A 13,586-nucleotide genomic window follows, 5' to 3' on the forward strand; every position below is an offset into this window, starting at 1 on the left:
GGTCTGGTTCCCACCACGGCCTTAAGTACCAGCTGCCTTCTGATGAGCCTGATCTGCCACAGGTGTAGAGGGAGTGACGAGGAGCTGCCAATCAGCCGTCGAGACGGCCCACCAGGAAGTACCAAAAATACTAAACCTCCAGAATCACCACACTGCGGGGATATAATTAAGTTTGATGGAGCAGGTTTGGTTGGTTGGATCTGCTCAGGCAGGTTGATCACACATGGAATGTTTTTTTTTGTGTGCTTGCAGAGAGGAATATCTCTCAGAACAAACAGAACATTATTTTACTTAAAATCTCTGCTACTTAGAATCACTTATTGTTTTTTACCTCAACAAGGCTTATTCTGACAGAAGACATAGGTCAACTTCGTTTGTTTCCATCTTTTTATTTCTTTTAATCAGGTTAATGAAGGTTGGTAAAGGATACTAAGATCAGATTGAACATAAAGAGGAAACAGAATCAGATCATCGTGCCAAATGATTTCAATTAGTCACCCAACCAAAATGTTTAACCTTCATTCCATCAACCTAACTTAAGCTATGAAGTAACAGTAAAGGTAAATTATTCATAATTATTCTTAATAAAGTCTATATGTTAGCCAAGAAATGAGTCATTCACTTTCAAACACTGTTTCTGACTAACCTGTCTTCTGTGGAAGCTCTTCAGTTCATTTCATGTTCCGTTTTTTTATAAAGCTTAATTTTTCAACAAAAGTCATCTCAGGAAAAATGATGACATCCGAATTGTTTTCAAGACCAACGTAAGAAATTCTAACCTTTTTTTAAATACTTCGACATAATAAAAAGGAACGTTTGAACATTTTCCTGCACAAACTAAAAATGCAGAAAGCAGATGTTTTTTATTATTAAAGTCTAGAAGCCAAAGTTAATATTCTTTATACTGACTGTTAAGTCAAAAGTGTTGGTCTTCCTTTCACGTGTTGGAGGTGGTTGGAGGGTGGAGCAGCGATTGGAGCTGACGCCTCACAGCAGGAAGGGCGTAGGTTCGCCTCCAGGCCTCGCTTCAGTGCTGAGATGCCAACAGAGATGACATCAGGCTTGTTTGTGTTTAGCTTGGAGCCAGATCAGCTTGTTGTAACGTTTCTGTGTGATTCTGTCATTCTCAGCCTGCTCATCAAGGATCGTAAAGGTTTTACCCACAGAGCTGTGAGCCACAAACTTCACATGAACACCAGTAAGACAGCTGAGATGCTGCTGGTCCCAGATCAGCTGATGACCAGATGACCATACAATCACAGGTTCCCACCATCTGTCACTGATTAATAATGTTCATTTTCTACAGAGCAACATTAGAGTCCATCTTTGGGTCGGTATCACCGGCTGTTCATCTAATAAGAACAGCCTCCTCCTCACCTCCAGGAGCTTTTAAACCAGGCAGTCTGAGGTCAGGGAGGAACACAACAGGTTCCTCCATCTATTAAAGTTTAAAACGAAATATTCACTGAATTATGTGAGGCTAATTCTGCTGCCTTTCCTAAAGTTGGCATATTTGACCTCACTGGGATGAGGAGCGGAGGCTGAAACCGGAAGAGATAACAGGGCGGATCAATTAACTTGGGGCTTTACTTAAGATCGTTTTCCAGGTTCTGATGAGGAGGCGAAGGAATCCGGGGGTCCAGACAGGAGTGGGTTCAGAGGCTGGTTTTAAATACTGTCTGCAGTTCTTGAGTTTCAGAGGTTCAGCTGAGAACCAGTTAATCCTAACCCTCCACAACACTTTGTATGAATATTAATGTTCTTTATTTAAGCACTGACAATGTTTATTCCAGGTAAAACGGTGTGAAACTGCAGATGTTGGTATCAGACAGAAAGCTCGGCCCGATAAACATTTGTTTCTTCTGCTTTTAGACTCGTAAACTTCCTGTCAGAACAGGAAGTTTCATGAGGTGGTCGATGAACTTTTCTTTAAAAAACAATGCATGACTCAAAATTCACTTTAGTGCTGCTTCTCCTCTACAACTAAATTTAACTAAAAGTAAACTTTTGATCCTCGTGTTTAATCTAATTAAAATCAAAAACGTTTTATTTACCTTGAGTAACCTAAGATTCTTGAGGAAGTAGTTTTAAAGATCCTGTTGCTCAGAAAATTATCTTTAAAAATGGTTTCAGTCAGAATTCATTTGGTTTATTTAAAAAAATGGTATCTAATGTTATGCCGATGACACTCTGCTTTATTTACCAATGAAAGCTGAAATAATCTACTCTGTTATTAAAACTAAAGCTTGTCTGGAAACAAGAAAAGCCTAAATGATCCATATTTTCTGTTCTGGATCTTTGAACAAACCTGAGGTTGTTGTTTTTGTTGCTCAACACCTCAGAGATTCAGTTTTAACCCGATACTCACCTGGCTGCGAGGAGGTGGGCTTCCTGACCTCCAGACTAGATTTAGTTTGATGTTCTGGTTTTATTTTACTTTTAACTGTCTTACCTTTGATGTCTTTTATCCTAAGATGTTATTGCTGTTTGCTAATTGGTTTTCTGGTTGATTTGTGTTTAATTTTGCTTCTCCTTTTTGTTTTTGCTCATAACTTGTGGTTAGTGGTTAGAAACTGTTGGTTAATATATAATAATAGTTTTTATACTTTCAGTTTGTAACTCTACTTCATCATCTGTGTTTTCTCTTGTTTGTTTCTATCTGAACAGTTGAATCAGTGGATTTGTTGTTGATTAATTCATTAAATTATTGATTTTTTCCTGCCCTCGGGAAAGATGGACACATTTTCTTCTCTCCATTCCTCCCATCTGCTTTTTATTTGTCTTTCTGTCTTTCTGGAGCCTCCATTTGCATAATTTCTGAATTAAATTATGATGGATCTTTTTTTTTTCGACGCGAAGGCACAGGAGAGCCCTCCTGCCCCGACGGGACATTTCCAGTTGAACACACCTTGGATTCCTGGGAGCAGTAGAAAATTGTGTTTTTTTTTGGAATGTCGGTTGTGGATATTGAAAACGTGTACATGATTGGATTTTTAACAGGACTTCTGCTCTTTGGGCTTGGCGGTTTCCTGGCGTTTTGTGAAATTTGGAAGACGCAGGCAGCTGATTGGTCCATGACCAGGCTGCCTGCTCTGTGTGAAGGAATCATCAGAAAACAGACTCAGCTTTGTGAACAGAGGCGAATGGACCTTAGAACTTGCTGGCTGAATGGAATCAATATTGGAGAAGTTTCTGACTCGGCCCTGCGGAAGTGACCACTTTAATTTGGCTGTTTGGATCCCCACTGAGATGTACCGGTGAAACTCTTAAGGACAGACCCACGACAGACTTACCTGTTCAGGTCCTGCTCCAAGCCAGTCACGTGAGTGCCCAGTCCAGAGACATTAATCCTGTTTGTGGTTCGTCTGCACGTTCTGAATCCTGCCAAGCCTAGCCTTGTCAATGTTGCTTAATTTTTTGTTTTATTTTTTTAGTTGGCCTTTAGGTTTGTGTTATATGCTGACATTAGTTGCCGTCTCCCCTGTGTTTTTTTAATCACTGGCACCTTTGACGGCTCACCAGTGGGGGGCGGGGTACAACTAGCCCAAGCTTATAAAAATGGGCTGGTGGAGTGTGTGTGGGTGTGTGTGTGTGTGTGTTTTTTAAGGAGAAATGGCTTAAAGTACGTTGCAGGTGTCAGGATTCAAACTTTTCTAGGAGAGCAGTTCGGCGTCAGACAGACACGGGAGACCAACGTAACAAGAAGTGCTTTTATTTACAGTGAGCAGATTGTGCGAGGATGAACGTGTAACGTTTGGGTTGTATTAGGGAAGGAGAAGAGGCGGCAGAAAATTCACAACCACACCGATACTGGGAATTCCACGGTGTTGTCCTTTAATGAACTCTTCACCAACCTTACAAAGCCTGGTTGAACGGCTGCTATATCATCAAACATGAAAATGAGCAGAGTCCAAACTACCCGTAACGTTACTAAAGTTAGAGAGCTAACATGTCCATGTAGCAACTATAGCACGTTTCCCTCGCGCTCTCTACAGAGAAGCCACGGCGCAAAACGTGACGTCATTAGAGATACTGGAGTATCTTAAAGAGACACTGCACAACTACAGCTGTTACAAACGGGAACCAGGACCTGAAAGCAGAGGACGTTGTGATTCTGAGGTTTCTTCGGGAAACGAGCAGGTAAGTGTGAATGAGGTTGTTTTCCAGATGAGAGTTCTTACAGTGAGAGGAACGATCCACAGCACGGAGGTAAGTACTTCCCAGTAGAAGATTGGTTGGATCTCCAGAAGGCAACAGGTAAGTATCCTTTCCAGGCAGGCAGACAGGCACAGGTAAACAGGTTGGTCACTTAGCTTCGTGGCGAGTTCCGTACACAGACCAGACAGGTAATCCTGGGAAGGTGCAGAGCACTTTACCACTTGGCAAAACAATGCTCCAGCGCTGGTCTGGTTCCCACCCCGAGTTCTCCTGACCAGCCTGATCCGCTGCAGGTGTGGAGAGGCGCTGCCAATCAACCGCCAGGACGGCCCACCAGGAAGTACTCACACAAACTCCAAATCACCACAGCAGGAAGGCTCTAAAAGGGAAAAGAGACGGATCAGAGGGGAGCGTCGGATGTTTTTTTCTGTTTGGTTTTGGGATTATTGCGCCGGCGGTTTCACACGCCTGCTGTCACCGACGAAGTCACATGTTGGTGTGGTTTTTAGGAAGAAAAGGAAAAATAAAACTGTTGAACTGAGTGTCCGGTGGAGAAGGAATCCTGCGGGTTGTCCCTTTTTCAACAGGAGGAAGAAGGCTGAAGGTGGGCCTCCTCCTCCACTGCGCTCCGTCAGGTGTCCGTTTCTTTTCTTCCTCTTTCCTCCACACTAATGTTGCTTCTGTAACCTGACAAAAAGGGAAGAGAAATAAGAGCCAGAGAGTTTGAGTAGTGGGACTTTAACAGTTCATTTAGTTTTGATCATGTCTGAGCAGCTGAGGCTTTTAAATCCTAGTTCAGTTTATGTTAACTTTCATTATATCTTAGTTTGGTTTCCCTCAGTTTATCTTGTGTTTTTCATTTAGAGTATCCCAGCTCCTGTGGCCTTCGGGTTAAAGTTAAGCTAAAAAGGATTTCTCTTCGTCTCTTCAGTGATGAGGGTTAAAAACAATAATAAAAAAGGCCTTTTTATAAAGAATACAGCCTCTGATTACACATGACTGCAGATCATTTATATTTTGTCTCTGAGTCTTAATTTTCTGTTTGTTTGTTGTTGTTTTTTTACTTCTTTTAGGGAAGTTACACATAAAGATGTGAAGCTGGGTGAATTTAAAGGATGAAGTCGAGAAGACTTACTGGCAAACAGAGGAGGAAGTCGAGAAGTGAGAACAGGATGTTTCACAATTCTTCCATCAGACTTTTTTTTTTTACTTTCTGTCTCTTTTCTGATCAGCAGCAAACAGACGACTAACTCAGGATGAAACTTTATAATAAAAATATCCTCTGGAGCTTCATGTTTCTGCTGGCAGGTAAAACGATGTTTTATTTTAATTTATTCAAAAGATTGACTGTAAGTAATTCTGCTACTTTTAATCTATGTTAAAGCCCCAAAAACTGAAATTCTGTCTTTTTATTTAACTAATTCTGTTTCAGAATCTAAAGTTTACAAAAAAAGCTAAATGTTTAAGAGGATAATTGCGTGTTTGGAGGTTTTTAAATGAATCTTTAATGATGTAATCAGGTTATCAGATGAATTGTCTGTAGCAAATAAAGAACAAATAATAAAAACAAATAATTCAGAATATCTGAAGGAAATTAACTGCATGAATGTTATTTTATGACCAGCTGCTTAAATTCTCAAAGTCATGAAATTACAGAAATGAAAACATTTTTGCATAACAGAACTAAAACCAGCCTGAAAGGAACGGACGTCCGTTAACTTTGACTCTTCTCACCCGAGGATTTATGGAATGTTTCTATAAAAACCTCTCAGTTCTGCTTCTGTTTCATGTCTGCTTCTTTAATTAAAGGGAATTTTCTTGCCGTACTGCATATATACAACATATATATATTACATATATACTACAGAGACATGCTACATGTTTTGTTTTGTACGTTATGATCCATGCACCATTATTTGAGGTTGAATGTGAGAAATTAAATGAGAAAATTAATTTAATTTATTAACCTCTGTCAATTTTGAGATATCACTGAAGGTTTTTTAAAAAGTTTAAGACAAACATCTTTGATTTGTAACAAAAAGCCTTGGAAATGATGTTAAACCTTTCCTGAGTTGTTAGGTTTTATTGGGGATAAAGTTAATGTCTGTGCAGATGAGCAGCCAGTCTCTGAGAGGCCGGAGGTTTCAGCTCCGTCTGACTGCTTCAGAAAAATAAAATAAATCCAATAAATATAAAATCTGTCTTCTGTTGTCAGATTAAGAATAATCTGATTATTTTCAACCACGTACACTAATGTGTAACAGAAAATAAATTCACTAAGCAGCTCTTCAGACTAAAAGATTTTATTTCTTATGACTCATTTAAGTTCATCAACACCCTGAACACGTTTCTGTCAGAAGCAGACACGTGTGTTCAGGGTTTTAGGTTTCAGGCTGATTTTGTGGAAATCTGGCTGCTGTTTTGCTCTCTGGGTGTAAAGTTCTGCTAACTGTGGGAAAAACATATTTCATTGTGAAATCAAGCATAAAATCTGTAATCCATGTTGGTTTATGAACAAACTTTAGCTAAGAAGGACAAAGAGTTGTCATCACTTTTAATCAGATTCCATCTGTTGTTTCCAGGAGCTGCAGGTGTAACGATTCAGTATCCGTTTCTATCAACTTGTGCTTTTAAAGGATCGACCGTCACCCTGCCCTGCAGCTTCACACCGAGAAAGTCTTTCAGTCGGGATGGAAGAGAAATTCCTCTGAAGGTCGTCAGAGTCCGCTGGTGTAAAAACCATGAAATCTGTCATTCTACAACCCCGTCTGTGTTTGACAGTAATTCAACGACTAACGACCCTGGATATGAGTACCTGGGGGACCTGAAGGGAAACTGCACCTTACGGATCAGAAACATTAAAACGTCAGATGAGCCAACCTTTCGCTTCAGGATGGAAGCTGATGATTCTGCAGGACATTTTACAAACCGAACAGGAGTGAAAGTCAGTGTTGTTGGTGAGAACAACACGTCTCATTCTGACAGAGATTAATGAGTTTTAATAAAAACTAATATTTATTTTTATTTCAGAAGGGTCACGGATGAGAATAAAGAGCTCCAGTGATGTCACAGAGCTCAGAGGTGGTCAGTCTGTCTCCCTGCAGTGCACCAGTCCATTCTGCACTTTCTACCACCTGAACATCACCTGGACGAAAGATGGCCACGCCCTCCCAGAGACTGGCCCCGCCCTCCAGCTCGGCCCTCTGACCTCAGAGGATTCTGGGAACTACACCTGTGGTCTGAAGACCAACAGCGGGTCCCGGTCGGAGCCGATCAGGCTGCAGGTGGAAGCTGAGGGTTGGTTCAGATTTTCTTCTGGAACTTTTTCTACATTTCAGCCTCACTGAGACACCGTCCACACTGTGGAGGTTCCAGATGAAGGAAATCAGTGCTGGTCACACAAAACAACCTAAATATTAACGACATCTACAGTCTGTAGGTCAGAAATTCTCCCATTTGTTGTCAGGAAGTCCATTTTCACGTTTTGTTTCCTCAACTTCATCTCAGGATGCAACACATTCCAGTTAAATCCGTCTTAGAAGCTTGTTTCAGTCTGGATCCAGGATCTGGTTCTTTCAGTCCTGATCCAAACCTGAGGACTGCAGGTGAGGGTTGGACTGTAGACGGATCAGTAAACCCAGAGCTTCACCTTCCATCTGCAGGGATGAATTCAAACCCTCCTGTGGCCTTCGGGTCAAATAGACCCGCAGTTACAAAGACTTCTCTGCAGGAATTATAGTTTTTCTCCTCCCCTCCATATTTAAAGGTTCTAACTTTGCTCAGGTAAATCCTGTTCAGCCTGTCAGCTTTAATCGGACCGATAACCTCATTAACATAAAGACACATTTCCACCGATGGATGCAGAAATACTGGAGATAAGATTTATCAGAGGAAACAAACGTGCCTCAGTCGGTTTCTGCTGATGGTGAAACTAAACCATCAGAGGAAGTTTGAAATAAAGTCTCAGCTTTATTTATTCTGTTTAAACTGTATTTTTATAGAAAACCCCTCGACCCTGCCTCTGATCGTTGGAGGGGTGTTTGGTTTCCTGCTGGTTCTGATCGTCTTCATCCTGGTCTTCCTCCTCATTCAAAGGTACCAAATAATTACGTCTCAAACAGGAAACAGGATTTTATTTTTTATGCTGTTTGTTGTTTTCAAACACGTTTTCTCAGGTTTGTGAGAAAAGATCGAGATGTTTAGATGTTTGTTCAAATGATCTTTCAGGAAATCAAATAAGAAGTGGAATAATCTAAACAAGTAAATTTCACTCAGTGTTTCAGCGTCGGACTCATTTTCAGTCTCTGTTTTTTCCTCAGACACCTTATATTAGTTTTAAACACTTTTATTTTCTAACATTAATCTTTGTTGCAGGAAGCGAGCAGCAGGAAGCCGGGCTGCGAGGGGTGAGATGGAGCTGAAGGTCAGTGGACTGAAACCTGTCGAGTTTAAATGTTTTAAAAGAAAAATAATTCACACAGAAATGTTGTTTTATTCTGAGGGATACAACTAAACTAACTGAGCTTCGAGTCAAACTGGCAGCTCCAGGTCACTTTTAATGAAGAAGAAAAGATGAAAATTACATTTTCTGCAGAACGTTTCTGCAGAAACTGAGCTGGTAAAACTAAAAAGGAACACGAGCTGAAACATAAATATCACTAAAGGAAACAGAAGCAGGAACTGAAGAGTTCGATGTTAAACCTTTAATGGCCTGAAGAGCAGAAACAGTTCAGGTCGACGGCAGTAAGATGTTGGATGTTTCTGAACTTTTATTTGCTTTGTTGTAAACATTATGAGTCTCTAACTGCTCGTCTTTTAAAACCCTGGGTCCCAAACTGCTCAGCTTTCGAGCCACAGAATAAAAGAAACGGAGACTTTGGAGCTCGTGCTGCTCAGAGCCAACAGATAATGTTGACAGAGAACTTCATCAACTATTATCATATTTTTATCCATTTCTGACGGTTTTTATCTGCTGGAAGAGATAAACTAAAGCGTTAAAAACACCAAGATAAAAAAATGATGGAGCTGATCACACGTCTGCTTGGTGTGTAAAAACTAACACGTAACATGGCTTCTCTCCTCTCTGTGGTCGTCAGCGTGATGATAATGTGTACAGCAGCGTCCTTCCTGCTGGGGACGCAGGACATCAGAGGACAGAAACCAGCCAAGAGGACGACGGCATCAGCTACGCCTCGGTCCAGTTCAAACACAACAAACACAAGAAGTAGGAACACACACACACACACACACACACACTTCCTGTTCCACGCCTGTCTGAACTGAAGATAAATAAATATATTTAGCTGAGCAGCAATCAGCTGATCTGTAGCTTTAATTAGAGTTTAAATGATTTCATTTAGTTTGTTGAACTTTAACATCTTGTTTTTAGTGACGCTTTAATCACTGTGACATCATAATGTGAGCTTTATTTATTATTTATTAACAAACATTTCAGAAAATGTTAAACAAACAGGAAACACTGATCCTCCCCCAACGATGGGAACGTCATGAAAAATAAAAAGTAATAAAGTAAAAAAATATAAGAAGAAAAAAGGACTAAGCATAGAATTGATCATCAGTTAGAATAAAGAAATAAAAGTTTTTCAGTCTGTTTAACAACTTTCAGCAGAGTTTGAAAAAGTAATTTAAAAACTTGCAGAATATTTAAAATTCATCATCAACGTGTGACCCGACAGAAATATTTATTTAGTCATGATCAGAGGATAAAATGTGATTCATCTGCAACATCTGCAGCAACTGTTTCTGTTAGCAAAATATCTGACCAGTCACTGACACTATCAGGAAGGAGCCGGTCCAAATCAAGATGGCTGCCGAAGCTAACGTTGTTTTTAGGTTTGAGCAGAAAAGCGGCGGGTGACAGGCATTCCTTCAGAGGATGCTGAGCTTGAGTTTAACTCAGAGTCTGATTTATCGTGAAGCAATAATCATTTCCTTCTTACTCCACATGTTTTTGTTTATAGAAAACTGGAGGAGGAGGCTGATAGCATCATCTACTCCTCAGTAGTCACTAAAGGCTGAGGTCACTTCCTGTTTCCTCCCACATGAAGAAGCCGAGGAGCGGCCCGACGAAGATCATTTACACCACAGATAAAATCATTCTTCCTGTCTCTAAGCCCTCCTGGTTTTTATAATAAACACGTTACTGGAAGAATAAATTAATGCTCCAAACCTTCACGACCTGAACCCAAACACTGGGAAATAAAATAAATGTCTGCTTGTACATTTTATTGTCTGATAGTAAAATATGTTTTTTTTTTTTCCTGTAAAAAGTTGCATCAAAATAAAGAAAAACTTAAAGAACGTTTTGGGTCTTTTCTACATATTTGAAACCTTTGAGGAAACTCAGATTTTATAACATCTTGGAAAGTTTTCCTTCTCTTAAAAACCTGAGAGTTGATTTTATTTTGTAATCCAGTTGTGTGTTTTAAAATGTTGCAAACATGAATCCAAAAATAGTTTCACAACAGAAAAAGAAGAAGTTGTTTCAACAGGTTCATTTCTCTGAAGTCTGGCTCAGAGAAAAAACTGTTCCTGCTTTCTGATTTAAACAAATCCACAAATCAGATGTTTGGACCAAATATTCTAATTTCTGAGGAAAATAAAACTGAAGATTTGGGTCAACAAAGTGGCAGTTTTTAAAACTGGTTTCTAATTTTCAGGTTCCAAAAAAAAACTAAACTAGTGATTTATTCATGAGGCCAGTTTGGAAAGAAAATAAAAAATAAATTTAGTTTGTTTAAACGTTTTGTCAGCGACATGAAGATAAATCTGTTGTTCATGCGGAGAATCTTTATTTTATTTTATTTTATTTTATTTTATTTTATTTTATTTTATTTTATTTTATTTTATTTTATTTTATTTTATTTTATTTTGTAGGAGCGCACTTTACTTTGGTAGACGGCGGAAGAGGAAGGCGCTTCTCTTCCGGTGTAGGAGGGTCTCGTGCTGAAGATGGCGGCGCCCGATGAGTTGTTTTGCTGGGAAGGAGACTGGGGCTTACCGTCCGTCAGCACCGACTGCCTGGTGGTTCTGGTGGGTGTTCGGCGGAACCGAACTGTCGGTACCGAGCCGGTGTCGGTACCGAGCCGGTAAAAACCCGGGTAGAAGCGGCTTTAACGGTTAAACCGGGATTTTACCGGTTAAACGGTTTAAACATCCGTGAAATTATTTCTGTTCCATAAAATTCAGATAAACCAGGAAAAGATTTTAGATTTGGGATTCTTTAATCTCTGAAGTTTAATTAAAATAATTCAGGATTTAGGAATAAAATAAAAACCTTCTTTATAATTAAAAAAACAATCCTAAATGTCATAATTTAACATTTTCTGTATCAGACTTTGAGATTCAGCAGAAATGAGAGGATTTTTATGTTTAATCAAATGAAACTGTTGGACCTTAGACTTACTGTTAGCTTTAATAATAATAAGGTATATTTATTGTTCATTTTCTGCTTTTCTGCCTGAATATTTCAGTTGGATCTGACCTCTGACCTCTGAGTCATTCAGACAGAATGAAGCTCCTAAACTGAAGGGATTGTTTGGACACTCAGCAGACCATTTAAAGTTTTATTTGGATCAAAAATAAGAGAGAAAACGGGATTTTAGGTCAGCTGAAACCTGGACGTCCTCCAACTATTAAATCATTAAATTAAGGATCTGTTTAATTTAATGTAAGTAAATTAAATTAAACTGTGTTCACATCAGGAGACCAGATGCAGATAAATAATCAGATTAAAGGTTTTAAGGACCACATCCTGTTTTCTTTATTCAGATTATTTTATTTCTGCTGTTTGCAGGTTTACACTTTCAGTTTTCTTTATTTATTCTGTTTTTCATATTTGCTGTTTCTCCCTGACATAATTCAGGTAATTCAAGTTCAAACCTCCATAATCTGAAATAACCTGAGGGATTGATTTCATGAATTTAAGGTCAGGATAAAAACTGGATTTGGTCTGGATGAGTCAAATGATCTGTTTTTTATTTTATTTTTTCAAGTGTGTCCAGATGTTTCAGCATCGATGGTAAAATATCCACATCTGCTTCCATTTGTGCCTCAAAATAAAAAAATGTTCAAGTAGAAGTGGTTTGATTGGAGCTTTAAAACATAAAATCTGCCTGGGCTTTCTTTTTTAAATTAAAAACAATCTAAAACAAGTAAAAAAAACAACAACCTTCAAACCAAAAACATGTCAACAGTTCAAATAAACCAACAGTTTGATTTATTCACCCAAATTTATTTTTATTATTCATTATTCTATAAGTTTATTTATTTAAGAGCCCTGTCAAACCAAACATCCTGTTTAAGGATAGATAAACATTTGTTTGTTTGTTTGTTAGGCTGCAGTCTTATTAATTCTGTGTAAGTCCTCAGATTTCCACCAGATGGCAGCAAACTGTTTGTAAATAAAACAAGTTGTTTCCGTTTCAGGCTCCTTTTGCTTCAGCTGATATTAGAATAAGTCAAATATTTCTGCTTTGGAGTTAAAGACGAGTCGAACATGTTTCTGTGTTTTAATTTTTTAGTTTATTGTTGATAAATAAAATGGTGTCTGATCTGGTTTAATTTGTAGTTTAAAACCTGTAAAATCTCCCTCCTGTTGTTTGTTGTAAAGAAAACTGATGCAGGAGAAACAAGCATTCCTTGAAGGAATGCATATCGCCCGCCTGAGCGATCTGTTAGCACTCAGAGTCTGTGTTGGGAGCGACTCTCAGCTACCACCACACCTAACTGTAGCTCCGCTCTGCTAAAAATGACTGTTATGGTCATGTTTGTGTTTGAGAGGGTTGGTTAGGTGTGGCGGCCATCTTGAATTGATTGACTCTCTGAGTTTCATTAGAATCTGTGCAGACTGTCAGGAGATATTTTGCTAACAGACAGAAATGAATGATTCCTCGGTCGTCCCCCTTCCACAGCAGCGGTGGAACATGTAATGATTTCCTCCTGAAGAACCTTGAAACGAGGAGCTTTGGTTTGTCGTCTGTCTGCACCCAGCTGGAAACAGATTATCACCCTTCATCGCTGACGCAGGCCGCCGTCAGACTCCTGACCACCCAGAATGCTTTGCAGCTGCAGACAGACGCAGTTTCCATGACTGATGAGGTGCTGTGAGTCTGCGGTCAGGGAGGACCTGCCTGCAGGCCGCAGCGATTCAACCCGACTGAAACATGTTTGTGTTGGCCTCACATCACTGAGCCGAGCAGCAGTGCATGCTGGGTAACGATGGTTATCCTCTGCAGCGGTCGGAAAACAGCCCTGCAGTTAAACCCAAACATCTGTGTGAGCCGGGCCCACAGGTTCTGGAACAGTCGGGACAAACAGGCCGGGCCCACAGGTTCTGGAACAGTCGGGTCGGACGAACGGGCCGGGCCCAGAGGTTCTGGAACAGTCGGGTCAGACGAACGGGCCGG

At 39.8% G+C, this 13,586-nt stretch overlaps 2 protein-coding genes across 2 annotated transcripts in view; both read left to right on the top strand.

The window, feature by feature from the left end:
* Positions 1-4,038: 4,038 nt before the first annotated feature.
* Positions 4,039-10,439, top strand: LOC108251413 (B-cell receptor CD22-like). Its single transcript, XM_037980383.1, has 7 exons — positions 4,039-4,140; positions 6,940-7,115; positions 7,189-7,455; positions 8,160-8,253; positions 8,533-8,581; positions 9,255-9,382; positions 10,140-10,439. Exons 2-7 carry the CDS (start codon positions 7,052-7,054, stop codon positions 10,195-10,197), a joined length of 660 nt encoding a protein of 219 aa, XP_037836311.1. The 5' UTR covers positions 4,039-4,140; positions 6,940-7,051; the 3' UTR covers positions 10,198-10,439.
* Positions 10,440-11,059: 620 nt separating this feature from the next.
* Positions 11,060-13,586, top strand: part of LOC108251415 (metaxin-1) — a 10,962-nt gene continuing 8,435 nt past the window's right edge. The window contains exon 1 of the mRNA XM_017441717.3: positions 11,060-11,211. Within this exon, the coding sequence (XP_017297206.1) occupies positions 11,131-11,211 (81 nt within the window). The 5' untranslated portion in view covers positions 11,060-11,130. The remainder of the gene's footprint in view (positions 11,212-13,586) is intronic.

This window comes from Kryptolebias marmoratus, linkage group LG16 (genome assembly GCF_001649575.2).
Source record: "Kryptolebias marmoratus isolate JLee-2015 linkage group LG16, ASM164957v2, whole genome shotgun sequence".
NCBI lineage: Eukaryota > Metazoa > Chordata > Actinopteri > Cyprinodontiformes > Rivulidae > Kryptolebias > Kryptolebias marmoratus.

What these genes read in the sequence shown, in the direction of transcription:
- LOC108251413 (XM_037980383.1), top strand. Translation starts at nt 7,052, where the DNA reads ATGGAAGCTGATGATTCTGCAGGACATTTTACAAACCGAACAGGAGTG. An exon ending in AGTGAAAGTCAGTGTTGTTG is followed by an intron (nt 7,116 to 7,188) that starts GTGAGAACAACA and finishes TTTTTATTTCAG; the next exon opens with AAGGGTCACGGATGAGAATA. An exon ending in GGGGTGAGATGGAGCTGAAG is followed by an intron (nt 8,582 to 9,254) that starts GTCAGTGGACTG and finishes TGTGGTCGTCAG; the next exon opens with CGTGATGATAATGTGTACAG.